This window comes from Myotis nattereri, assembly GCF_964212035.1.
Source record: "Myotis nattereri genome assembly, chromosome: 15".
Taxonomy (NCBI): Eukaryota; Metazoa; Chordata; class Mammalia; order Chiroptera; family Vespertilionidae; genus Myotis; species Myotis nattereri.
The window spans coordinates 48562143-48590089 of record NC_138090.1 but is presented as its reverse complement, the minus strand read 5'-3'; the positions used below and the strand labels follow the sequence as shown (position 1 = coordinate 48590089).

The window sequence follows — 27947 nt, the reverse complement described above, 5'->3', positions numbered from 1 at the left end:
CTCCCGACCCACCTCGAGAACCTAGAAAGTGTTCTGTCTTTTGTCACCTCAGGGTAACAGCAGACTAATGCTACCCCATCCCTGGGACTCCAGGCTGACCCCGCCCATCCACCCCCCAACCCCAGACTGCGCCCACCCGCCCACCCACCCCTGGGACCCCACGCTGATTCTAATCCAACCTCCATCTCCCGACCCGACGGACCTGCCCAGGGAGGAGGCGAAGACCAAGATGAGCTTGCTGCGGGAGCGGGCCGACAAGGAGGGCGCCCAGAACCAGACGGACGTGCAGATCTTGCAGCGGCAGATAGCGCACCTGGACCATCTGCACCGCTTCCTCCAGTTCAAGAACCACGACCGGCAGCCGGATCCCGTCGTCCTGGAGAAGCGCGAGAAACGCGGTGAGGCCGGCCGCCCCCTCTGCGCCCCACAGGCCCGCCGGGGCCGCGGAGAGGGGCGAGCGCCGGTCTCCAGGTCTCAGGGCGCACGGCCGGGGCCTGTCTGCAGGGGGCGCTGGGGCGCGCAGAGGCCTGGCGGCCCCGCCCTCGTAGCCAGCGGGGCAGGGGCCTGGGCTCCTCTTCCAGGGGCCCTTGGGGCTGGTGGCCGCCCCGGGGCGCCCACCTCACTGCCCCCCTGCCCCCAGCCCGGGAGGTGGCCGAGGGCCTCCGGAAGACCTCGCAGGAGAAGCTGGTGTTGCGGTACGAGGACACCCTGAATAAACTGGCCCAGCTGACCGGGGAGAGCGACCCGGAGCTGCTGGTCAAGAAGTACCTGGATAGTGAGTGCCTGCGCCCCGCCCCGCCCCGCCCAGGTCCCCGAGGGCCTAGGGACCCTCCGTCCGCGGGGAGGAGCGGGCGGTTCCGCACCCCCCTCCTGGGGCGCCTCTGCGCCCTCCCGTCTCTCTCCTCTTGCTTCTGTCTGTCTGCCTCTCCTCGGCATCTCTCTGTCCCCTCCGAGTGTCTGTATCGCTGTCTTTCTTGTTTTGTTTTGTTTTAAATATATTTTCATTGATTTCAGAGAGGAAGGGAGAGGGAGAGAGAGAGAAACATCCATGGTGAGAGAGAATCATGGATCGGCTGCCTCCTGCACATCCCCTGCTGGGGAGGGAGCCCGCAGCCCGGGCCTGTGCCCTGGACCGGAATCGAACCGGGAACCTGGACGCTCTATCCACTGCGCCAAACCAGTAGGGCTGTTTCGCTGTCCTTTTGTGTCCGTGGCGTTTCTCTGGGTTTGCCTGCCTCCCGCCTCCCCCACGCCCCTTCCCCTCCCCTCTCATCCCCGATCCTGGGCATCGCTCTCCGAATCGTCCCTTCCCCCGGCGTCTCCCCGTGTGCCCGCTGCTGTGTCTCCCGCCGCTACTGTTTTCTCTCCCTCACTTCTGTGTGTCCGTGCCTCTGGGTCTCTCCGGGTCTTTCCGTTTGCTTCTCGGTGTCCCGGTTCTCTGGGTGTCTCTCCGTCTGTGTCGCCCCGCCTGGCCTCTGCGCCCCTCCCTCCCGGTCCCGCGCGCCTCTCTCCGCTTCTGGTTTGGTCTCTTCCGCGCGTCCCTGACTCCGTCCCCCGGCCCCGCCTTCCCCGCTCAGCCGAGGAGCGCAACTTCGCCGAGTTCAACTTCATCAACGAGCAGAACTCGGAGCTGGAGCGTCTGCGGGAGGAGATCACGGAGGTGAGTGAGCCCCGCGCATCCCGAGTCCTTGCCCCTGGCCTCGGCACCCGCCGCCACCTCCGCGGGCAGCCCCTCCGCCGCAGGCAGCCGGGCCCAGCCTCGCCCTCGCCCCGCAGATGAAGGACGCCATGAAGAAGGCGCGCTATGGCGACGCCGCCCGCCTGTCGCTGAAGGAGGAGCAGGAGGCTTCGGTGCAGCAGCAGATAGGAGAGGTGCGCAACGAGGCCGACAGCCTGGAGGCCCGCGCCCAGACGCTGAGGGAGCAGGTGGAGAAGTTCAAGGCAGGTGAGCGCCTGCCCCGCCTCTTCATCTGGGCGGAGGCGATGAGCACGCGGCGGGCCAGGCCTCTGCTGGCCGTTTGGAGATTTCCGGGAGTTACTTTGCGCACTCACTCATTCACCGCATATCCGTCATCCATCCACCCATTCATGCACCCAGTATTCATCCATCCATTCATCCATCCCTCTAGTATTGATCCATCCACCCATCCATCCATCCATCTAGTATCCATCCATCCATCCATCCATCCATGCACCCAGTATTCATCCATCCACCCATCCATCCATCCATCTAGTATCCATCCATCCATCCATCCATGCACCCGGTATCCCAGTATTCATCCATTCCTCTAGTACTGATCCATCCACCCATCCATCCATCCCTCTAGTATCCATCCATCCATCCATCCATCCATGCACCCGGTATCCCAGTATTCATCCATCCATTCATCCATTCCTCTAGTACTGATCCATCCACCCATCCATCCATCCCTCTAGTATCCATCCATCCATCCATCCATCCATGCACCTGGTATCCCAGTATTCATCCATCCATTCATCCATTCCTCTAGTACTGATCCATCCACCCATCCATCCATCCCTCTAGTATCCATCCATCCATCCATCCATCCATGCACCCGGTATCCCAGTATTCATCCATCCATTCATCCATTCCTCTAGTACTGATCCATCCACCCATCCATCCATCCCTCTAGTATCCATCCATCCATCCATCCATCCATGCACCTGGTATCCCAGTATTCATCCATCCATTCATCCATTCCTCTAGTACTGATCCATCCACCCATCCATCCATCCCTCTAGTATCCATCCATCCATCCATCCATCCATGCACCCAGTATTCATCCATCCATCCATCCATTCATGCACCCAGTATTCATCCATCCATTCATCCATCCCTCTAGTATTGATCCATCCACCCATCCATCCATCCATCTAGTATCCATCCATCCATCCATCCATCCATGCACCCGGTATCCCAGTATTCATCCATCCATCCATCCATCCATGCACCCGGTATCCCAGTATTCATCCATCCATTCATCCATCCCTCTAGTATTGATCCATCCACCCATCCATCCATCCATCTAGTATCCATCCATCCATCCATCCATCCATGCACCCAGTATTCATCCATACATCCATCCATTCATGCACCCAGTACTGATCCATCCATCCACCCATCCATCTAATATCCATCCAGTATTCATCCATCCATCCATCTAGTATTTACTTATCTATCCATCCGGAATTCCTCTATCCACCCATCCATCCCTCTAGTATTGATCCATCCATCTATCTATCCATCCATCCCTCTAGTATTGATTCATCTATCCATCCATTCATCTAGTGTCCATCCATCCATCCAGTATTCATCCATCCATTCATTCATCCCTCTAGTATTGATCCATCCATCCATCCATTCATGCACCCAGTATTGATCCATCCATCCACCCATCCATCTAGTATCCATCCATCCAGTATTCATCCACCCATCCATCTAGTATTTACTCATCTATCCATCCAGTATTCATCTATCCATCCATCCATCCATCCATCTAATATTCATCTATCCATCCATCCATCCATCCATCCATCCATCCCTCTAGTATTGATCCATCTATCTATCCATCCATCCATCCATCCATCCATCCATCCATCCGCTACTTATCCTTCCAGTCTAGAGCACTCAAGAGCAGGCTGCCCTGGGTTTGAATCCCAGCTCCACCATTTGTGGGCCTTGGTGTGTGGCTTCCTCTGTGGGATCCTTTCTGGAAATGCAATGCTGTGCCTTTGTAGGGTGGCCACGAGAATTAGATGGGGTGACGGATGGAAAGCTGAAGGTGGAGGGAGGCAGAAAGGTGGCAGTGGTGATGGGGAGCAAGCAGAAAAGCCACCTCCGGGCGCACAGTAGGAGCTCAAGTAGTGGCAGACCCGCCTGTCCTGTGCGGAGCGATGAGACCTGCTGGGAGTGGTGGGCGGAGCCTGACATGGACACCCCGGGCACATGGAAGCAGGAGTGGGCCCGAACTCAGTGTGGAGCATGGGGCCATCATTTGGGGGGCCCAGCGCAGAATGAAACTGTGGGGCCCCTTGTTTAAAATTCGCCAAGGATTTCAAGGTGGCAACAGGGGAGCATCAGACCCGGTGCAGGGCCTTCTGAGCAGAGGGCCCTATGCCACGGCTCAGGGGGCACACCCAGGCCACGGCTCTGTGGGTGCAGGGCAGGCCCCCTGGAAGCAGTGATGATTGGGGCCGACCTGGAAGGATGAGCATTTAACTGAAAAGCCGGGAGCGGATGCTCCCCACAGGTGGGCAGGGCCTAGAGGTGCCTTCGTGGCTCCGCGTCCTCAGTGCAGAGGGGGGAATGCAGAGTGCGGGTGGGGGCGGACGAGGGCCTGGGCCTGAAGGGATGCCAGGCTGAGGCGCTTCCTGGAGGTGCTGGGGGGCCGTGGAGGGTTGTGAGCAGGAGAGGGGGTGCATAGGGAGGCTAGGGGAGGAGAGTGAGGAGGAGGGGGGCAGGTATGAGATTGAAGGGCCATGGGGATAAGGGACAGGTGCCCTGGGGCTGGCCTGGTGAGCTGGGGAGCCGGGGAAGGAGTGCGGTGGGGAGGACCCTGAGCTCAGTGTGGGCTGGGGGTGCTCAGGGAGGGACCCCAGGGGGGAGCTGTCTGCATGAGCCTGGTTCAGGGCGAGGAGGCGCAGGGATGGCTGGTGGGGGTGCCGGACGGTTGGGTGCAGACTTTTTAAAGACCCTCACCCGAGGATCTTAGGGGTTTTGTTGTTGTTTTTCAATTGATTATTAGAGAGAGAGGAGCATCGATTGGTTGCCTCTCACACACACCCTGACCAGGGATCAGACTGTAACCTTTTATTTATTTTTATTTTTTAAATATATTTTTATTGATTTCAGAGAGAAAGGAAGAGGGAGAGAGAGATAGAAACATCCATGATGAGAGAGAATCATTGATCGGCTGCCTCCTGCAAGTCCCTGACTGGGGATCGAGCCCACAACCCCAGGCGTGTGCCCTTGACCGGAATGGAACCTGGGACCTTTCAGTTCGCAGGCCAACGCTCTAGCCACTGAGCCAAACCAGTTAGGGCGCAAACTGCAACCTTTTAAAAAATAGGATCTCAGAGGGGAAAAGGGAGCGGGAGAGAGAGGTAGAAACATCAATGATGAGAGAGAATCATCAATCGGCTGCCTCCTGCACGCCCCACACTGGGAATCGAGCCCCCAACCCCAGGCCTGTGCCCTGACCAGGGACCAAACCATAACGTGCTGGTTCATAGGCCGACGCTCAACCACTGAGCCCCGCGGCCGGGCTCTCACGGCTCCTGTGGGGGATGGGACGGTGCTCTAACCCACGAGCCGCCGGCCAGGGCAGGTGCAGATTGTGCCGCGGCGGCGGTGCCTTCATTAGCAGCAGCAGCAGCGAACTCACTGAAGCCAGCAGGCCAGGCCGGCCAGCCCTCCGAGGGGCCCGTGACCATGGCACCTGGATATGAACACAATGCCAGCCCGCCTGCGGGTGTTTCTGGGGGCGGGGCCGGAGCTGGGGGATCAGAACCGGATGGGGGTTCGGCCCCTCGGCTGGGCTGTGTGGGGCCTCCCAGGGGAGGGGCCTTCAGCTTGTCCCCGCCCCCTCACTGCCCGCCTTCCTTTGCCCTGGAGCCCTGTGCCGGGTGTACAGCGATGCCCTCCCGCGGCCTGGTGTCTGCCCTTGGGGACGTCTGCCCGCCTTGCTCGCCGTCTCATAGACGGGGGGTGGGGGTGGGGGGGTGGGGGGGGCCGTGGGGACTTGCGGGAAGGAGATGGCGGGCCCCAGCGGCCCGGATTTGACAGCCTGCCCCCCCCCCCTCCATTGCCCGCGCCCCGCACCCCCCCCCCCCCCCCCAGCCATCCAACAGCTCTTCACCAGGGCCCAGTGCGACAGCACCATCATCAAGGACCTCCTGGGGGTCAAGACCTACATGCGGGACCGCGACATCAGCCTCTTCCTGGGCCTCATCGAGAAGCGGCTGGTGGAGCTGCTGACGGTGCAGGCCTACCTGCACGCCCAGGTGGGGGCGGGGCTGCGGGGGGCGGGGGGCGGGGCCTGGAGGCCGGGCCCCCAGGACCTGGGCTGACCAGCGGCCCCTCCCTGCAGAGCTACACCACGTCCAGCTTGTCGGTCGCCGCCCTCACGGTGCTGGGCAAGAACCCCGAAGACCTCCCCAAGAAGGTGGCCCCGCCCCAGCTCCCTGACAACCTGTGAGCGCAGGGCAGGCGCGGGAGGGGACAAACGGACCGCAGGGATCTGGGGGCGGGAGGCCTCTTTGGGACCAGAGGTTGCTGTGGCTCTGGGGGAGGAGGCGAGGGAGTGGGCGCTTTGGGGACCAGAGGGGAGAGGGCCCTCCGGCGGGCAGAGCGCGGCTCCGGGCCTCGGTGTGGCCGCGACGAGCCATCGGCCGGGTGTGGGTGCAGAAGGCAGCCCCTCCCTGCCGCTCCCCGCTTTAGGGAAGAGCCCCCAGGCTTCGAGGCCAAAGAAGACTATCCCCTGAGCAAGGAGGAGCTGCTGAGCTACGTGATGAAGTCGGTGAGAAGGGGCGGGCGGCCGGGGCAGGGGCCGGGCTCAGCCCTCCCGGGGCCCCCCCCCGCTCACCGCCCCCCCCCCCCGCCCCCCAGATGGAGGCCCGGGAGCTGGCGAGGGAGCAGCACATGAAGGAGCTGATGGAGATGGCCAAGAAGATGGACAGCGGCCAGCCCCTGAACCTCTCCGCGAGCCAGCGGCCCAACTCGGGCACACCCCTGGCCATCTCCCGGAGCCCGAGTGTGGGGCCCGGGTCCGTCCTGAGCCACAGGACCAACGGCATCCTGGTGTCCAGCCGCGCCACCAGCGCCAACGTGGGCCACGTCACCTTCGGCGACCCCAGCGCCATGGGCTCCGCCAGCGGCAGCCAGTTCTCCGCGGGCGGCCGCGTGGCCTTCAGGCCGGTCAGCTCCAGCAGCTACCTGGGCTCCACGGGGTACCTGGAGTCCAGCGGCGGCTCCGAGAGCTTCGGCGGCCTGCCGAGCAAAGGCACCGAGTCCGAGTCCAGCCCTGGCCCTGCTTCCAGCACTGGCCCAGGCTCCCTGGAGAGCAAAGAGTCCTGAAGCCACAGCTGGGCGCCTACCCGCCCTCCCCGCGCTCTGCAGGCTGTCTCCCCTCGAGTGCTTCTCCCCCCCCCCCCCATCACCCCCTATCGTCACTGTGGCTCCATCTTCTCCCGGCCCCAGCCTCTGCCCCCACAGTGTCCCCTCTTCCCCTTCCTGTGTCCCTGTGTCCCGTCCCATCGGCTCTTCCTCATCTCCTCTGTCTCCTGGCCTCTCTCCCTGTTCCCCGCCCTCTTTCCCTTCGGTCACCCAGTCTCCTGTTGTCAAAGTTTCCCACTCGCTGTGTGTCTGTCTTTCTCGCATCTGTCTCCCCGTCTCTGCCGACTTCCCTGGCTCTCCTCCCACCTCCCGTTTCTGCTTCCGCATTTCTAGTTCCTTCTCCTCACCTCCATCCCCCTGGCTCTCCCGGCCGAGGTCCCTGTCTCAGCGGCTCCTCATTCCTCGCCCGCCCTGTGAGCCCCCAGCACTGACCCCGAGGAGAGAATTGGAGCAGAAAGTTCAGGGTCAGCATGAGCTGCGACCACAGGAAATAAAGGGCAGAGCCCAACTGTACCCCAGCCTGGCGACAAGTGTCTGTGCGAGAGAGGGATCTGTAGACATGGCTGTTTCTTGAGCTCCAGCCCAGAGGAAAATTTATGGCCCTATTCACTCATTCATTCATTCACTCACTCATTCATTCATTCATTCATTTTGTTGAGGCCTCCACATTTCAGGCTCTCCTGAGAACTGGGCACTGTATCAGTCAGGACAGGCTGTTATGCTGCAGTAACAAACAAGCCCAGGTTCTCCGTGGCTTAATGCAGCAAAGGTTTACTACTGGCCAGTGCTGGTAGCCTATTGGGGGTCACTCAGGGCTCTGCTCCATCCATCCTGGTGTCCCAATCGCTGTCACTGGGAGAGAGAACGGCAAAGCTGCCATGACTTCTCAGTCTCCGGCCTGGATACGACACATATCACTTCCACAAACATTTATTGACCCCCAGCAGGTCATGTGACCACACGACTTCAAAGGGTGGTGGGAAGTGCAGTCTGGAAGGAGAGGGAAATGGACATTTGTGGAGGCCCTGTGCCTGCCCCCGGCTCACAGAGATAAAGTAGATTGTGTCCCTTGCCTGCTGGGGCGGGTTTGGGAGTGAGACTGATTCGAACGTCACAGATAACTCTTTCCTGCCATTTTCCTGTTTGATGTCCTGTCAAACATTTTTTTAAAAAATAGTTTTGATTTTTAGAGAGAGAGGAAGGGAGAGAGAGAAACATCGATGTGGTAGAGAAACATTAATTGGCTGCCTCCTGCACCCTCCCCGCCCCCAACTGGGGTTGAGCCTGTAACCCAGGCATGCACCCTGGCTGGGAATTGAACTGGCAACCTTTCGGCGCACCAGACGACACCCAACCAACAGCCACACCAGCCAGGACACCCTGGCAACATGTAATGCAACCAAATCAAGGCAGATAATCCATCCGCCTCCTCCCCAATCCAGGAAGGTAATTCTCTGGGCCCCCTTCCCCTCAGATGGGTTGATAACAGTCCACACCTCTGAGGGATTTGTTTGAGAATGAAAAGAATCCCTTTTCATTGAGAACGAAAAGAATAGGTACATGGAAAGCCTTAGAATGGCATGCAGTACATGTAACACGTCTGTGATTCTGCGTGTGACGACGACAAATTGAAAGCTAAGTAGCATTTCTTCACCTGCCAGACAATCAGTCTTGCTCTCCCTTCACCCGACCCTACGACCTGGGGAGGCTTACCCAGGGGTCCCCGGTAAATGCGTAACAGCGGGCTCTTCAGGGAAACAATCCTGACTTGCAGCGTGGACCCGTTTCTGCGGTGTCGCTATTGCCACCTCGCATTTATTTTGTCCCACATGAAGACTTGCATTTTTTAAAAAAATATATTTTATTGATTTTTTTTACAGAGAGGACGGGAGAGGGATAGAGCGCCAGAAACATGGATGAGAGAGAGACATTGATCAGCTGCCTCCTGCACACCCCGTATTGGGGATGTGCCCGCAACCAAGGTACATGCCCTTGACCGGAATCGAACCTGGGGCCCTTCAGTCCACAGGCCAACGCTCCATCCACTGAGCCAAACCGGTCAGGGCAAGACTTGCATTTTTAAATCGGAGTTCTGGAACGCCATCCTATAGAATAAAAGCCTAATATGCTAAATGTCCAACTGTTTCTTCAACCAGTTGTTATGATGTGCACTGACCACCGGGGGCAGATGTTCCAACCGGTAGGTTAGATTGCTGCTGGGGTCTGGCCAATCGGGACTGAGCGAGGGGCCGGACATGCCCTAGAGCCAACATCCCGCGGTCCTTCCCTGGCCTCTAAAATATTTCTTCTAGCCCTAGCTGGTTTGGCTCAGTGGATAGAGCATCGGGCTGTGGAATGAAGGGTCCCAGGTTTGATTCCGGTCAAGGGCACATGCCCGGGTTGGGGGTTCGATCCCCAGTTGGGGTTGTGCAGGAGGCAGCCAATCAATGATTTTCTCTCATCATTAATATTTCTATTTCTCTCTCCCTCTCCCTTCCTCTCTGAAATCAATAAAAAATATATATTAAAATATTTCTTCTAATTAATTTCCTTTCAATGTGCACCAATCCATGCACCCGGCCTCTAGTTAATTTATATATACAGTGTAAGAAAACAGCTGACCCATGCAAACTCAATCTTATGGGCAAAAATGGAGAAAAGGCTGAATTACATTATACTCAATAGCAGTAAAATGTGGAGTGTTTAGCATTTCCCCAGGAAGGAGGCTGAAACTGGCCCTGCGACATGCAAGCTGTGTGGCCTTGGACGCGTGTCTGCACCTCTCTGAGCTCAGTTCCTCTTTTGGAAATCAGAGCTGGCAGCGCGTCCTGAGAAATACCACTGGGGCGTGGTCGGGGGACCAACCCTTTCCCACCGTAATTGGTGACCAGGGATCATCCAGGACAGTGGGACACTCTATCTGGCCTTGTCAGTGGAGACTCGGAAATGTAGCCAGCATCTAAAAATACGAACGGAGTGGAATAAAGAAGCATGATGCAGCACGGGGGTATTCCACGAAACCATGTTGTCGATGTGAAATGACTTCTGGATGTGCCTCAGAAAAGTCTGGAAGCCACTGGTCGAGGGATCCCAGCTTCGCAGACTGATTCCCAGATGACTGACCCTTCACGCGGGACAGTGACTCCCTTGGCCCTAAAGCAAACATTTCGGTGCCGGCCGCGCTGTCCTACAGCAACCCGCCGCCAGGGGGCGCCCGCGTCCCGCCGCGAGCGGGTTCTGCTCTGCCTCGCTGTCTCTAAGGATGTGCCTTTTGCGGAAAATTCCTTAGGAATGGAATCATACAATCCGAGTTTGTGTCAAACACTTCTGTATGCGTCATATGTGGATCGTACAACCCAGCGATTCCACTCCGACTCCACCCGGAGACCCACTCAATGCCAAGGCAGTCTTCGCAGCAGCGTTTGCAGAATCTACAGTGAGATACGCAGGGTCTCTTACGCGAATTTAACTAAAAAGTAACCCACAGGGCAGCGAAGAAGAACAGGTAACATCTGCAGCGCACCTGGGTTCATCTTTCTTTCTCCGAATGAAGCAAGATACAGAAGGATCAGCCCAAACAGAAAATATGATATTCGGGGATTTAGCACAGGTGGTGAATACAAAGATGAGCAAGAGGATGAAGAATCTAAAATGTAAGACAGTGGCTTCCTCTTGGGGGTCAGGGGCCATCACCTGTAAGGACCAGAAAGAACCGCCTGGCATTTCAGGATAAATGTGCGTAGACACGGATGGTGGGGGTGTGGCCATCACCTTACTGACTTTTTTTTTTTTTAAATATATTTTATTGATTTTTTACAGAGAGGAAGGGAGAGAGATAGATAGTTAGAAACATCGATGAGAGAGAAACATCGATCAGCTGCCTCCTGCACATCTCCCACTGGGGATGTGCCCACAACCCAGGTACATGCCCTTGACCGGAATCGAACCCGGGACCCTTTAGTCCGCAAGCCGACGCTCTGTCCACTGAGCCAAACCAGTTTCGGCACCTTACTGACTTTTAACTCTGTGTGGACATTTTCATTCGCTTTTGGTTGTCTCATTTCCCAATCTTTACATTATTATTATTATTATTATTATTATTATTAAATAAGTGAACTTTATAGTGTTTTTCAATGTTTACTGATTTGGGGGGGGGAGGAAGAGAGGGGGAGAGTGAAACATTTGTTGTTCTGCTGATTCACACATTCATTTGTTGATTCTTGTATGTGCCCTGAGGATCGAACCTAAACCTTGGCGTATTGGGACGATGCTTTAACCAACTGAGCTACCCGGCCAGGGTTCATTTTCCCAATCTTTAAAAAATTGAAAGAACAGCAAAGGAAACCATCAACAAAATGAAAAGACTGGAAAAAAAAACAACAACAAAAAAAAACCCCCAATAACACTGAATGGAAAAAACAACCCACTGAATGGGAGAACATAGTCACCAATGATAAGGGGTTAATATCCAAAATTTATAAAGAACTTATATATAACAACACCAAAAACAAAACAAAACACACAAAATCAATTAAAAATGGGCAAAGAATGTGAACAGGCACTTCTCCAAAGAGGACACACAGATGGCCCATAGACATGAGAAAAGATGTTCAGCGTCACCAATCATCAGATAAATGGAAATTAAAACCACAATGAGATATCAGAATGGGTGTCATCAATAAATCAACAAACAAGTGCTGGCGAGGATGTGGAGAAAAGGGAGCCCTCGTGCACTGCTGGTGAGAACGCAGGCTGGTGCAGCCACTGCGGAAAACGGTGTGGAGTTTCCTCAAAAAATTAAAAATGGAGCTGCTTCGTGACCCCGTGTATCCACTTGTGGGAATATACCCCAAGAAACCTGGAACCCTAATTCAAAAGAATGTGTGCACCCCCGTGTCCATTGCAGCATTATCGGCAAGCACCAAGATCTGCAAACAGCCCACGTGCCCATCAGTAGGTGAGTGGATAGAAAAGCTGTGGTACATTTACACAGTGCAATACTATGCAGCTGTAAAAAAGAGAAGGAAATCTTACTTTTTAAAAAATATATTTTTATTGATTTCGGAGAGGAAGAAAGAGGGAGAGATAGAAACATCCATGATGAGTGAGAATCATGGATCAGCTGCCTCCTGAAAGTGCCCCACGGGGGCTCGAGCCCAAAACCCCGGGCATGTGCCCTTGACCGGAATCGAACCTGGGACCTTTCAGTTTGCAGGCCGAGGCTCTATCCACTGAGCCAAACCGGCTAGGACAGAAATCTTACTTTTTATGACAGTTTGTACGAACGTGGAGATTATAATGTTAAGCGAAATAAGCCAGTCAGAGAAAGACACATACTGTATGATCTCATTTATATGTGGAAGCTAATGAACAAAATAAACTAGCAAGCAAAATAGGGCCAGAGGCATGGATACATGGAACAGACGGACAGATCTCAAGAGGGGATGGAGGGTGGGGGCACTGGAAGAGATTAGCCAAAGAACATCTATGCATATGGGCATAGCCCGTGGATACAGACAACAATGAGGTGAAGGTTGCGGGAGGGGGAGAGGGACCGGGACTGGGTAGAGGGGAGCAAAGGGGAAAAAAAATGGGAGACATCTGTAATAGTGTCAACAATCGAAAAAAAAAAAAAAAAAGGATGAAGGTTAAAAGCTTTCCACAGATCTTATCTTCACCGGCTTTCTTCCCAGTGTGCAATTCCCCATTTCTGTACGATGCGAGGGCTAACAGAAGACTTTCCCCTGTCCGTTGACTTATGGAGCTCCCTTCCAACATGTCCTCTCCACTCACTCAGGATTTGGAGAAGAGCGAAGCTTCCCCCACCTCCCTTTCCTTCGGAGGGTCTGTCTTAGCTGTGCTTCTTCAGATGGCTCTTAAGCGATGAATTATTCGCGTAGCCCTGCCCACACTCCGCACACTTATAGGGCCTCTCTCCAGTGTGGATCCTCGTATGCATGGTGAGCGTCCAGGACTTGTGGAAGGCTCTCCCACACTCCTTACATTTATGGGGCTTCTCCGCAATGTGTCTGAAGAGGTGTTTCTTGAGGTGCAGCGAATATCGGAAGGTTTTCCCACACTTCTGACATGCATGGGGCTTCTCTCCAGTATGAACGCTCCTGTGTTTCATAAAGTACGAATGATAAGCGTAGTATTTCCCACAATCTTGACACCTATAGTTTTTCTCTCCGTTCCACGTGCCCCTGTGTGACTCAGCATGTGGAACCTGGGCGAAGCTTTTCCCACTCGGATTATTCCTGTTCTTCGTCGGCGCTGGGTAAGATTGCACCGGCCCAGCAGGCGTGGGGTTCCGTTGGGGAATGTTCTCACGCTCACTGGACCCGTAAACTTTCTCTTGAACGGGAGTCTCGCGTGCCCTAAGGACACAGTCTTCCGGGAAGACTTTCCCCAATTCGTAGACGTGTACCCCCCGAAATGTTTTATCAGGCGCACGAAGCGCAGGATTCCGATTCTTGACCCGCGCGACCGATCGCCGCTCTGTTGGCGTTCTCACACTCGGAGCTGACCGAATGTGCTGCCGCAATCCTCTCTCGCCCTCGCTGTTTTCAGAGGTTTTGTGGCTACCCCTTAAGACACAACCTGGATGCAAAATATCTTGGGGGGTGTGTTTTCTGGTGGGATCTCCCTGCGGAGGCAGGAGCTTCTCTCTCGTTTCACAGGCTGGAACCAGACAGCCGTCTTTCTCTTGGGCAGCCGCCACGCACCTCCCCCTCCGCCCCCTCCGCCTGTGTGGCTCCTCTGCTCTGAGGCCGTCCAAGTCTCCTCCTGGAGTGGGATGGTTGCTCGTGAAACACACTCTGTCGGCTTCACGGACTGTGTTTTTAGCAAGAACGTCCTGCCGAGAGGCCGAGTCTTCGGTTTTCTGTCGGATCACCTCACCTGAAATACAGCGTCCAAGAGTTAAGTTCTTGGTTGAGAGTGAAGACGGGCTGGAGAGGATAAAACGGGTAAATGGCCGTCTGGGCTTCTTTCCTTTTTAAATATGCTTTAACGTTATTTTTATTGATTTTAGAGAGAGGAAGAGAGAGGGATAGAGAGACAGAAACATCTGTGAGAGAAACATCGATCGGCTGCCTCCTGCACGCCCACTACTGGGGATTCAGCTCAAAACCCAGACATGTGGCCCTAACCGGTTTGGCTCAGTGGATAGAGCGACGGCCTGCGGACTGAAAGGTCCCAGGTTCGATTCCGGTCAAGGGCATGTACCTGGGTTGCGGGCACATCCCCAGGAGGGGATGTGCAAGAGGCAGCTGATCGATGTTTCTCTCTTATGGATGTTTCTAACTCTCTATCCCTCTCCCTTCCTCTCTGTAAAAAATCAATGAAATATATTAAAAAAACAAATCAAAACAAAACAAAACCCAGACATGTGCCCTGACTGGGAATTGAACCACGACCTCCTAGTTCATGGTTTGGCAACTTTCAACCACTGAGCCACATCAACCAGGCTAATATGCTTTTTTAAAAAAAAATTGATTTTGCCCTGGCCGGTTTGGTTCACTGGATAGAGCGTCGGCCTGGGGACTGAAGGGTCCCAGGTTCGATTCCGGTCAAGGCCATGTACCTTGGTTGCGGGCACGTCCCCAGTGGGGGGTGTGCATGAGGCAGCTGATCGATGCTTCTCTCTCATCGATGTTTCTAACTCTCTATCCCTCTCCCTTCCTCTCTGTAAAAAATCAATAAAATATATTTTTTTAAAAAAAATTGATTTCAGCCCCGGCTGGTGTTACTTAGTGGTTAGAGCATTGCCTGCGAACAGAGGGGTTTCAGGTTCGATTCCCGGTCAGCGGGCCCCTAGGTTTGCTTTCGGCTGACTCAGTTTCCCCACTCAGACGATGTCTGAGTGCATTCCTTTTCCGCAAATCAATTCTCATCGGCTTTTGCTGCCATTTATCTCTTGTTTGAATTCATTCCCATGAGCAGACAAGGACTGCGGACGCAGAGCAGGGTCTCCGGCCGCAGGCCACCACCCTGATCACCGCTGACAAGATGTCCAGTCCCACGGGGGAGACCCTAGTCTACCAGCAGCAGCCGTGTCTCTGGACCGTAACAAGCCGGGTCCCATGTCAGCTGCCCCCTGAACACAGGAGGGCTCGGCTCCCCTCCGGGCGCAGGACGGGCCCTTACCGACAGAGGCCAGGTTCCGGATGTTCTCCAGCATCACATCCCGGTAGAGGGCCCTCTGCTCCGGGGCCAGCAGGGCCCACTCCTCCTTGGTGAAGTTCAATGCCACATCCTTGAAGGTCACCACGTCCTACAAGTAAACACCCTTAGGCTCACTGCGGTGCTCTTACAAGGTGAACTGTGTCCCCTCCCAAAGATATGCTGCAATCCTAACCCCCAGGCCCTTGAATGGGAACTGATTTGCAAATAGGCCCTTTGCAGATGCAAAGGAAATAAGATGAGGTCACCCAGGGCTGGAAGCCAAGATCAACAGTAAGGAATATAAATGCAAGAAGTCCCCCAGAAGGCTGAGTTTGGGCTTTGATATTCACAGGGTGAATATTTGCATTTTATTACCTACTCCTGACTCAATGGCCTGACTGCAGTGGTTGGCAACCCCTGGCTCAGGAGCCACATGCGGCTCTTTGGCCCCTTGAGTGTGGCTCTTCCACAAAATACCATGTGCGGGCAACAACATACAAACCTGACTTACCCAAACTTTCCAAGGAGATGCAAGGCCATTGTTCACATTAGTGTTTGTCAGTCATTGTCATGATTTAATTTTATGGATATTGTAAGGTAAATTGTAAGGAATTTAATTTTATCAATAAATAATATCGTTATTAAGTATGATATCGAGTTTTATTACCTATAGTCATACCTATAGTTTAAGACTTAAAACTTTAAGTAAAGTTTATTAATTTTAGGGAACGTTGTGGAGTGAAAGAAGATATAGTGTCGAGGATTGAGAAAGGTAGGTTGAGATGGTTTGCACATATAGAGAGGATGAATGAAAGGAAATAGACGAAACAAGTAAACAAGATGAGTGTGGATGGGAGAGTTGGAAGGGGTCGACCTCAGCGAACGTACCTCAATCAGACAGAGGACGTTTTTAGCAAAGGCCAGCTTAGGAGCACCCTAATTAAGTTAATAACAATGTACCTACCTATAGAGTTTAAGTTTAAAAAATTTGGCTCTCAAAAAAGAAATTTCAATCATTGTCCTGTTAATATTTGGGTCTGTTGACTCATGAGTTTGCCGACCACTGGCCTAAGGCAAACTCCCCCCAAACCTGACCATCTTACTGTTTACTAAACATTACCGTTGATGTGTCTGTTTGGATTCCTAAAAGGCAATTGTGTATTCCAGTAAATAAAAGCAGCTGGGAACGGAGACTCAGAGGAACTTGAGGACTACAGGGAAGCTTTCCCTGGCTTCCCCCCATAATTCCAAGTTAATAGTTCTTGTCTTGTGTGTCGATTTGCGCGTCAGCTCTTTCTCCAAGCCTTCGAACCCGAAAGCCACGCTGGCCGGGGCCTTTCACCACACAGGAGCAGGGTGGGAAGAGGAAATCTGGACAGACCCACAGAGGGAAGACGTCACATGACAACGGAAGGGGAGGCTGGAGTGATGTGTCCACCAGCCACGGAACGCAAGGACAGGCTGTTGTACACAGGGTGTCCCAACACATGTATGCACACCTTAGCGGCTGGTACCGCAATGGAGGTTTCCTTCCTTTCAGCCAGACTAACCTCTGAGGCAAGGAAATGCATCCTAAAATGCTACTGGAAGTCTGAAAACGCAGTGGCAGTGCACACACTGTCCCTGTAATTATTCAGAGTGTGGGTACACACTTTAGCAGCTGATAACTCACTTGATTGTCACTCCTTTTCAGGTTCAACGGATTTGAAATACTGGGTGAAGCCAGACTAAGTTTTAAACAAGGAGCATGTATCCGCTAGAATTTTTTATGGGGTTACATCAGAGAAAAAGTTGACGGCACAAAATTGGCAGCGGTTGATGAATTGAGGGCCCGCAGGTGCCAAACGAAACGATTCTTGATGTTAGTGATTCCATTGCTTCGCGTTATCAGCAGCGCCTGAACCAGAAGGTCACCAGTTTGAAAACAGGCATTGAACAAAAAAATTGTTATTTTAAAAAAAAATATTGTTATTGCTCTAGCTCAGCGGTTCTCAACCTGTGGGTCGCGACCCCTTTGGGGGTCGAACGACCCTTTCACAGGGGTCGCCTAAGACCATCGGAAAACACAGGTAGAATTACATATTGTTTTTGTGATTAATCACTATGCTTTAATTATGTTCAATTTGTAACCATGAAAATACATCCTGCAGATCAGATATTTACATGACGATTCATAACAGTAGCAACATTACAGTGAAGAAGTCGCAACGAAAATAATTTTATGGTTGGGGGTCACCACCATATGAGGAACTGTATTAAAGGGTCGCGGCATTAGGAAGGTTGAGAACCACTGGGCAAGCTGGTTTGGCTCAATGGATAGAGTGTTGGCCTGCAGACCAAAGGGTCCCAGGTTCGATTCTGGTCAAGGGCACATGCCTGGGTTGCAGGCTCGGTCCAACCTGCAGGAGGCAGCTGATCAATGATTCCCTCTCATCACTGATGTTTTTATTTCTCTCTCTTCCTCTCCCTTCCTCTCTGAATCAATAAAAATATATATTTTAAATATATTTTTTTATTTATTTCAGAGAGGAAGGGAGAGGGAGAAAGAGATAGAAACATCAGTGATGAGAGAATAATTGATCGACTGCCTCCTGCATGCCCCCTACTGGGGATCGAGCCCGCAACCTGGGCATGTGCCCTTGACCAGAATCGAACCTGGGACCCTCAGACCTCATGCCGGCGCTCTATCCATTGAGCCAAACCAGATAGGGCTCCAGGTTATATTTCATATTTTAAGTGAAAATTTTAAAAAAGGGCAGAGGATCTGTATCGCAAAACACAGGCTTATCAGTAGGCAATAGGCTGGAGGAGACAGGATAGAAGCAAGACATCCAGGCATAACCTTATTATGTAGCTTTTAACTGGGAAGCATGTAGTGTTTGCCTCTTCAAACACAAGAAAACAATCTGCCATATGGAAAGGCTGAAATAAATACAGTAGGCAGCCCTCGCTGGTGTGGCTCAGTGGGTAGAGCGCCGGCCTGCGGACCAAAGGGTCCCAGGTTCGATTCCAGTCAAGGGCACATGCCTGGCTTGCAGGCTTGGAGATTCTCTCTCATCATTGATGTTTCTCTCTCTTTCCCTCTCCCTTCCTCTCTGAAATCAATAAAAATATATTTTAAAAAGGAAATCAATAAAATAACTGTATTTTATAAAGAAAAATGTCCATGTCAACAGCCCCTTATATTCGCTGCAGAGAGCATACAGGGAGCTCATTTTCATGACATGAGGGGCCTTGAAAAGATGGAAGGAACTAGAGGGATGGTTATTCCCGGGTGGCCAGGAGCCGTGAACAGGGTGTAAGCACCATAAGGCAGGACAGAGGAAGGATTTCCAGGTTTGCCCTCATCATCTCCATTTAAAAAAATATATATTTTTATTGATTTTCAGAGAAGAAGGAAGAGGGAGAGAGAGAGAAACATCAATGATGAGAGAATCACTGATAGGCTGCCTCCTACAAGCCCCCTCCTGGAGATGGAGCCCGCAACCCAGGCATGTGCCCTTGACTGGAATCGAACCCAGGACCTTTCAGTCCGCAGGCCGACGCTCTATCCACTGAGCCAAACCGGGCAGGGTTTATTTTATTTTTTAATCCTCACTTGAGGATATTTTTTCATTGATTTTTGTGGAGAGAGTGGAAGGGAGGGGGGAGAGAGAGAGAGAGAGACATGATGTGAGCCCCTGACCAAACCTGCAACCCAGGCACACGGCCTTGACCAGGAATCGAACCTGCGACGCTTTGGTGCTAGGGCGGACGCTCTAACCACTGAGCTTCGTTTGACTTTTTTGACTTTGAAGTCCTATTTTCTGGCCGTGAAAGAGAAAACCACAGGCCCAGAAAGGCGAGCTAAAATCCTATGATCCCAAACCTAAATTTAATACCTGACGAAGCGCCGTTTTGACCTTCCCCAGAAACCTCATCTGAATGCGGACCAGTAGTTTTATTGCTAGCTTTACCCCGTGGCCTGGTAAGTTTCTATCGCACGAGTACAAAAAAACGTTTCTACATAAATGTTAAAGGCACGCCTTAAAATTACATACCCAGTGCATTCTTGTTGGGGTCCAACCCCAGCAGGTCCAGGGGTTCCCAAAGGTGTGGACGGAGTCGGCGAAGATGGAATGACACGGAGACAGCGTTCAGTTGATCAGCATGGCGAGGTTCTTCCTTTATTCTCCTGTTACATCTGTATTTATACCAGTTGATTTTAATCCTACCCATTCCATTCCAAAGGTTAGGGCGTTTGTTATCTCCATTCCAAGGTTGTTCGTAGTTAAAGTGATTAACTACCCGCCTGGCACTTAGTTAAGGGGTTTTACTGATTTATTCCCTTCCTTAGTCCTGTTCATCCCCTGACTCCAGGGAAAAATCCCCACCTGGGGAAACAACCTTTCCCGGAGAGGTGACCTTGGTTAAAACACATAGTACTAAGTAGGGGAGCGAACATATTAAGAACAGTAGGCCATATACGCCAGGTCCCTTGAAACATATGCTGAGCAGATGTTTCTTCCCTGCAGCGACTGTGCCAAGCAGCAAGGATGGACCGGCTTCGGGCACATTTTGAAGTTATTTGTTACATGTTCTTACAAGCTAAAATCTTTTTGAAAGTATGATACTTTGTAAAACACGGTGCAATATGAAAACACAAGAATTCTCGTGATCCGCCTGCAATGCGGTCAACCGGGGCGGAATTTTTCTGAGCAAGCAAGCACCTGCCTTCTCCAGGGCTCACGTCCAGAGCGGCAAAGTGTAAGATCAAAACAGCTCCCATTCCCTTCCCCCAAAGAGATGGCCCCGCCCCCAAAGAACCTTTCTTTGCTTTTATCAGCAGCTCCCTCGCCCCACCCTGATTCCTAGAAAGCCTCCCACTTGGTACAGCCCTTGGGGCCCTGCCGGTAGCTGGGTGGGCTGCTGCCCCATTCACAAACCACTTAATTTGCTCTTTATAATCTTTTTTTTTTTTAAAAAAAATATATTTTAAAATATATCTTCATTGATTTCAGAGAGAGGAAGGGAAAGAGAGATAGAAACATCAATGATGAGAGATAATCATTGATTGGCTGCCTCCTGCACGTCCCCCACTGGGGATCGAGTCCGCAACCCAGGCATGTGCCCTTGGCCAAAATCGAACCCAGGACCCTTCAGTCTGCAGGCCGACACTCTACTCACTGAGCCAAACCGGATAGGGCTAAAAATATATTTTTAATCATTTCAGAGAGAAACATCAATGATGAGAGAGAACCCTTGATGGGCTGCCTCCTGCACGCCCCACACCGGGAATCAACCCGGAATCGGACTGCAACCTTCTGAGTCATAGATCGATACTCAACCACTGAGCCTCGCCGGCTGGGCTCATTTGCTCTTTAAACGGTTGAATTTTGGTTTTCAGCACAGCTAAAACGGCCCTGTCGTCTCAAAATTCTCTAGGGCCACAAACAACCCGTATTCTTCCAGTCGGAACGGTGCTTCTGTATCTTAAATACATCAATTCCATTTCTCGAGAAATATGCAACCAAATTTTTGGAATCCAAAGATTCAGATATTGATGTTGATACCCGAACACCCTAGCCGAGGTTCTTCCCGGGACCGTGTCTCTCGAAGTTGAAGAATAAAAATCTTGGCCCGTAGTGGGTTTGGCTCAGTGGATAGAGCGTCGGCCTGTGGACTGAGGGGTCCCGGGTTTGATTCCAGTCAAGGGCACATGCTCAGGTTTCAGGATTAATCCCCAGTAGGGGGTGTGCAGTAGGCAGCTGATCAATGATTCTCTCTCATCATTGATATTTCTCTCCCTCTCTCTCTCTCTCTCTCCCCCCCTGTTTCTTCCTCTTTGAAACCAATAACATATATTAAAAAAAGAATAAAAATCTTGGACCAGAAGATTTTTATCATAGGATTCATTGGACGGGGAGGGGGCCCTAGAGAGGGCGGCCGCCAATGGCCTCTTATGGAGGGGCTTATATTTGCTAGAGCTTCCTCATTTCCTCCTGTGCGTTACCTCCCGATTGGCCTACCCTTTGGACAGTCCTAGTTTACTTAAGTCTCTCCAGCCACATTGTAACTACGCGCTCCTCCTGTGCCACCCATCAGCAGCATTGTAACTAGGCGTTCTGCTCTGCCCGTGTGGTTTGGCGCCTAGAACTTTCTTCTTCCCCCTTCCCGCTCCGCCTCTCTGCCTAACTGCCCCTCACTCCTCTCAGGGTTGGGCCTGAAGACCCCCGAGCAGTCACTCCTCTGAAGCGCCCAGGACCTCCCGTTTCCACGGAACAGAAGTGTGACACTGAAGGACAGCGATGAAATGCTTGGGGGCAAAACTAGACGCCAAAGGCAGAGAATCTAGGTTTACGCCCCAGTCGCCCAGCTGGAAATGTCAGGCCTGGGCGACATGGCCTGCAAAGTCAAAAATGGCTCTCTCTCTCTCTCTCTCTCTCTCTCTCTCTCTCTCTCTCTCTCTCTCTCTGTCTCTCGTTTACTATTTTAACTCACAGAGAAACCTTGTGCTCTAAAAACCCTATCCTACTGCCCTACCCCGGTTTCCTCAGTGGATAGAGCAGTGGTTCTCAACCTTCCTAACGCCGCGACCCTTTCATACAGTTCCCCACGTGGTGGTGACCCCCAACCATAACATTATTTTCGTTGCTACTTCATCGCTGTAATGTTGCTGCTGTTATGAATCGTCATGTAAATATCTGATCTGCAGGATGTCTTTTCATGGTGACAAATTGCACATAAGGAAAGCATCGTGATTCATCACAAAAACAATATGTAATTCTATCTGTGTTTTCCGATGGTCTTAGGCGACCCCTGTGAAAGGGTTGTTCGACCCCCCAAAGGGGCCGCGACCCACAGGTTGAGAACCGCTGGGATAGAGCCTCTGCCTGCCCGGTTCTGGGCTCCATCCCCAGCAGGGGGCGTGCAGGAGGCAGCCGATCAGTGGTTCTTTCTCATCATTGATGTTTCTCTCTCCCTTCCTCGCTGAAATTATATATATATATATATATATGTAAAAATCCTAGCCCACCTAAAACGTGGCTGTGTGCATCATAACAGCAAGAAAAGGACCTCCCACACTTGCCTGGGGCAGCCGGGCTTTGAGATAAGGGGCCGGCATTCCGCCGTTATCTTGAGTTTGTGGTTTCCAAGGAAACAGCCAGCAGGGATGATAAACCCCCCGCCAAGGGCTCAGCGGGTGCCTATCTCAGCGGCGGCTTCGTTTAAATCGAGCCTCCCCCCCCCCCCCCCGCAGTGAAGGACCCCAACTCTCCCTGGATCAGGCAGGTCCCGTGGGGCGCGGTCTCCCCGCAGTACAACCGGGGCCCCAGTTTCCTCCCCGGGGATCCCCTGCGCGTCAGCTCGGGGCGGCGGGGGAGGGAGGGAAGGGGCATCAGGCGGGGCCGCTGGGGGGAGCCCGAGGAAGGAAGCCACGTCTGGCAGCCGACCCCCCGGCCACCCCCTCCCCTCCACCGGGCCCCTTTGCAAACTCCCTCCGCGGGAGCCTCCGTTCACCCAAAGGAGGCGCGTGCCCCTCGGACCCAACTCACACCCCGAGGCCCTTTCTCTGGACGGTCGCCGGCTGCCCTTTCTGCCGGCCCGGGGTCCCCAGCTCACCCTCCGCACCCCCGGCTCCAGCGCCGCGACACGTGCTCGCAGTCCGGCCGCACAGCTCCGCGGCCGCCGCCCTCGGCGTGTCCCCCAAGGGCGTTTTGCCAGGTGGGTGCACCCCCGCCCCGCCCCCCGGGGGAGGGGAACTCCGGCGCAGCACGTGGGGCGCTCCCGGCCGCCCTCGGGTGCCCGCAGAGGCTCGGCTTTGGCAGACCCAGCTCCCGGCTGCCCGCCCCGCCCCGCCCAGGCTGGAGGCGCCCCGCGGCGGGCACACTCACCATCCCCGCGGCGGGCACACTCACCGTCCCCGCGGCGGGCACACTCACCGTCCCCGCGGCGGGCACACTCACCATCCCCGCGGCGGGCACACTCACCGTCCCCGCGGCGGGCACACTCACCGTCCCCGCGGCGGGCACACTCACCATCCCCGCGGCGGGCACACTCACCATCCCCGCGGCGGGCACACTCACCATCCCCGCGGCGGGCACACTCACCGTCCCCGCGGCGGGCACACTCACCATCCCCGCGGCGGGCACACTCACCGTCCCCGCGGCACCGGCTTCTGGCGCCGTGCGCGAGCTCATTCAGGCGCCGGAGGGTTGCGGAGCGGGAACCAGAGCCCGTTTGGAACCGAACGAACCAGAAGAATCAAATAAACCCATGCGAACACCCCTCCCCCGCCCCGGGAGGGGGGAGGGATCTGGGCGGGCGCTGCCTACCTGCTTCCCACCCCCTTCCTCCAGATGCACGGGTTGCAGCCCGCGGGCCGGATCCGGCCCGTTTGAAATGAATAAAACTATTGAAAAAAAACAAGACCGTCCCCTTTTATGTAATGATGTTTACTTTGAATTTATATGAGTTCACACAGACACTCCATCCATGCTTTTGTTCCGGCCCTCCGGTCCAGTTTAAGAACCCATTCTGGCCCTCAAGTCAAAAAGTTTGCCCACCCCTGTTAGGGGGTGAAGGGGAGGAGGAGGAGCCTCGCGGGAAGGGGACCCCCGGGAACCGCACCCCTGCCCTCCCTCGGACCGGACCGGACCGGACCTCTCGGAGCGCAGGGCCTGACCCCGCCCCCAGCAGATTTGCATCTCCCAGGCCCTGGGTGCTCCCAGGCACCGGCATTCCTGCGTCCTCCCCGCCTCCCAGCCGCGGACCCGCACTGCCTCCTGGCCCAGGAGCACTCGGTCCAACCCAGCTTTCCGTCTTTGTAGCCTAAATGCACGGCGGGCGTAGCTGCTTCTCCCCGGTTTTATTTGATAAGAACCCAGCCAAGCCGCTTAGCAACTGAGCTGCTCAGACTTCATCAGGGACAAGGGATGAGGCAGCTGACTTGGCTTTGATAGCAAAGCCATCTTATTCTTTTATTTTTCTAAAAAGATTTTCATTGATTTCAGAGAGGAAGGGAGAGGGAGAGAGAGAGAAACATCAATGATGAGAGAGAATCACTGATCAGCTGCCTCCTGCACGCCCCCTACTGGGGATTGAGCCGGAAACCCAGGCATGTGCCCGTGAGCAGAATCGAACCTGGGACCCTTCAGTCCAGAGGCCGAAGCTCTAGCCTCTGAGCCAAACCAGCCAGGGCAAGCAATCTTATTCTTTTTTTAAAAAAATATATATTTTATTGATTTTCCACAGAGAGGAAGGGAGAGAGATAGAGAGTTAGAAACATTGATGAGAGAGAAACATCGATCAGCTGCCTCCTGCACATCTCCCACTGGGGATGTGCCTGCAACCCAGGTACATGCCCTTGACCGGAATCGAACCTAGGACCTTTCAGTCCGCAGGCCGATGCTCTATCCACTGAGCCAAACTGGTTTCGGCAAGCAATCTTATTCTTAAAGACTTGATTTTTGTCATAAACAAGTGGATTTGAATCATATCAAACCAATATACATTTTTGAATGAAATGTCTCTTCATTTCTACTAATGCAATTCTACCTTAAAGCTTATGTGGTCTAATATTAATATATATCTTGTTAATAAACAAAATTCAGCCCTAGCCGGTTTGGCTCAGTGGATAGAGCGTTGGCCTGCAGACTGAAGGGTCCCCAATTCGATTCCGGCCAAGGGCACATGCCTGGGATGCGGGCTTGATCCCCGGTGGGGGGGCGTGCAGAAGGCAGTCGATCCATGATTCTCTCTCAACACTGATGTTTCTATCTCCCTCTCCCTTCCTCTCTGAAATCAGTAAAAATATATTTTAATAAACACATTTCATTAACTACCAAGAATTAAAAATAAGAATATCCTGACAAAACTTAGAGTCTAAAATAGTCATCGTTCCGTAGCTAAGCACGTTACAGGCAGGGGCAGTTTCAGTTCTCCGTTTGGTCAGCCTCAGCCACAGGAGTGTAGCAGATGTCGGCCCAGACAAGGCCTGCAACATCCTGTCCCCAGGCATCAGCAAGGAAACCCACAGAGAGAAGAAAGCGCCAGACACTGACACACAGGAAAGAGAATATCAAAACCACCGGAGAGCTGAAACGGGAAACTGCTCGTCACCACTATTCCTTTGTTCCCCTCTTCCCACGATCCCCTTATAAACGCCCTTGGCCTATCCTGAGATGTTGAGATGGCTGCTGAGGCGGGAGCCTGCCATCCTCTCAGGTTTTCGGCACCTGAATAAACCTCTTTCCTTCCATCTGCACCTGTGCGGTGTGTTTGGCGTCATGGCCGCAGGCAAAAGAACTGGAGGCTTGCTTAGGCTGGTTTCAGTTCTACTCCCTACCCTCACACATGCATAGCCTCTCCCCTTACCAACACCGCGCATCAAAATGCTATATTTGGTTTTTTAAAAAAATATATTTTATTGATTTTTTACAGAGAGGAAGGGAAAGGGATAGAGAGTTAGAAACATCAATGAGAGAGAAACATCGATCAGCTGCCTCCTGCATATCCCCTACTGGGGATGTGCCCACAACCAAGGTACATGCCCCTGACCGGAATCGAACCTGGGACCCTTGAGTCTGCAGGCCGACACTCTATCCACTGAACCAAACCGGTTAGGGCTTTAGTAATTATTTTGATGATGACAGATTCCATGTGTTACCTCAGATGATCTGCAAACTTGTGAAATGACTATTATTGTTCCCATTTTACAGATGAGGAGACTGAGGCACTGGCACTTTAATAATCCTACAGATAACAGTGAATTCTATAGAACATCCCAAGTCCTCCTCAGCCACCTCCCCATCCATTTGCTAATGTCTTCCTTGCCTCCTTGTGCCCCAATTCCTCCTTTATCACCCCAAATTCCTGGTTAGCAAATCCTCTCCTATGTCCCTTCACCTCCCATATGTCTCTTTCTCTTAACCCCCTAAAATATCACTGCTCCTTTATTCTGAATAGCCTCCATTCATTTAATCAACATCATTCATGGAGCGTTCGTTTCCTCTGTGCCAGGCACAGTTCTGGGCACTACAATTTCCATGGTGAACGGAACAACGCCGCCCCCTAGTGGAGACGATGGACAATGAAAAGGCACACGATCAATGAACAAGATTAATTATAGATCGGGAGACGGTTCTAAAAGAAATACTACAGTCCTGGCTGGCTTGGCTTAGTGGACAGAGTGTCGGCCTGCGGACTGAGGGGTCTCAGCTTCGAGGTCCCAGGTTCGATTCTGGCCAAGGGCACATGCCTGGGTTGCGGGCTCGATCCCCAGTTGGGGGTGTGCAGGAGGCAGCCGATCAATAGTTCTCTCTCATCATTGATGTTTCTATCTCTCTCTCTCCTTCTCCCTTCCTCTCTGAAATCAATAAAGAAATATTAAAAAAATAAATAAATAAAAGAAATGCTACAAAGGGCTGGGATAGCTGCTGGGGTGGGAAGGGGGAGGTGGTTACTTTAGCTAGGGCTGTCCAAGGCAATGAATCCTCTCCTGGGAGGTAACATTTTTTTTTTTTTTAAATCCTGGCCCGAAAAAAAAAAATAAATAAATAAAATCCTGGCCCGAGGTTCTTTTTCCTCTCTGAAATCAGTAAAAATATATTTTAAAAATATGGTGCGCACATAAAGCACAGATAGTAAAGTAGCTCATTGTATCATCTGTTCTACTATTTTTCTTTTGTTTATATATTTTATTGATTTTTTTTACAGAGAGGAAGGGAGAGGGATAGAGTCAGAAACATCGATGAGAGAGAAACATCAATCAGCTGCCTCCCGCACACCCCCCACTGGGGACATGCCCGCAACCAAGGTACATGCCCCTGACTGGAATCGAACCCGGGACGCTTCAGTCCGCAGGCCGACGCTCTATCCACTGAGCTAAACCGGTCAGGACTGTTCTACTATTTTTTAAAAAAATATTTTTATTGATTTCAGAGAGGAAGGGAGAGGGAGAGAGAGATTGAAACATCCATGATGAGAGAGAATCATTGACCGGCTGCCTCCTGCACGCCCCACACTGGGGATGGAGCCCGCGATCCGGGCATGTGCCCTTGACCGGAATCGAACCTGGGACCCTTCAGTCTGCAGGCCTGCGCTCTCCCCATTGAGCCAAACCAGATAGGGCTGTCCTACTATTGTATAAGGTTGGCAATTTTCAGAATGAAGTTTTTCAAAACAAAAACACTTAGCATAGCCCTGAGCACACGGTGAGCGCTGATGCCAGCGTCGGCTTCAGCACTCCTCTTTTTCTTCAGTTCCCCAGCCCCTCTTCCTACCACCCAGGTACCCTCCAATGCCCCATGACCCCTATAATAACTCACGCTCCCCAAACACCCCCATTCCCCCAAATTATTGTTCCCAGGTTAAAACACAGGATGCCTGACTGCGTTTGCATTTCAGATAAACAACAAATAACTAAAACACTGCGTGCTGTGAAACTCGAATTTAACCGGTTGCTTTCCCCCGACATCTGGCAATCCTAGCGACAATGGTGACTTCGCTCACTCAGGTATCCCCAGGGCTTGCCAGGTGGTGTTCAGTTGATCTTCTAAAATAGTACCAGAGCCCTAGCTGGTGTGGCCCAGTGGATAGAGCATCAGCCCTCGGACTGATGGGTCCTGGGCTCAATTTTAGTCAAGGGCAGGGATCTCTGTTGCAG

At 52.8% G+C, this 27947-nt stretch overlaps 2 protein-coding genes across 2 annotated transcripts; one reads left to right on the top strand and one right to left on the bottom strand.

Annotated features, from left to right (window-relative positions):
• Positions 1–216: 216 nt before the first annotated feature.
• On the top strand, positions 217–7653 carry ODAD1 (outer dynein arm docking complex subunit 1). Its single transcript, XM_081107666.1, has 8 exons — positions 217–398; positions 641–775; positions 1578–1660; positions 1777–1945; positions 5861–6024; positions 6111–6214; positions 6461–6539; positions 6629–7653. The coding sequence occupies exons 1-8, from the start codon at positions 230–232 to the stop codon at positions 7094–7096; spliced, it is 1371 nt and encodes a 456-aa protein (XP_080963792.1). The 5' UTR covers positions 217–229; the 3' UTR covers positions 7097–7653.
• A 4576-nt stretch (positions 7654–12229) lies between these two features.
• Positions 12230–23322, bottom strand: ZNF114 (zinc finger protein 114; the record flags this gene model as incomplete). The annotated part of the gene is made up of 3 exons (XM_081107345.1): positions 12230–14035; positions 15284–15410; positions 23176–23322. The coding sequence occupies 3 exons, from the start codon at positions 23320–23322 to the stop codon at positions 12987–12989; spliced, it is 1323 nt and encodes a 440-aa protein (XP_080963471.1). The 3' UTR covers positions 12230–12986.
• Between the last annotated feature and the right edge of the window lie 4625 nt (positions 23323–27947).

Coding starts and splice junctions, on each gene's coding strand:
- ODAD1 (XM_081107666.1), top strand. CDS start 230: ATGAGCTTGCTGCGGGAGCGGGCCGACAAGGAGGGCGCCCAGAACCAG. Junction 6,025..6,110: donor AGGCCTACCTGCACGCCCAG/GTGGGGGCGGGG, acceptor CCCTCCCTGCAG/AGCTACACCACGTCCAGCTT. Junction 6,215..6,460: donor CCCCAGCTCCCTGACAACCT/GTGAGCGCAGGG, acceptor TCCCCGCTTTAG/GGAAGAGCCCCCAGGCTTCG.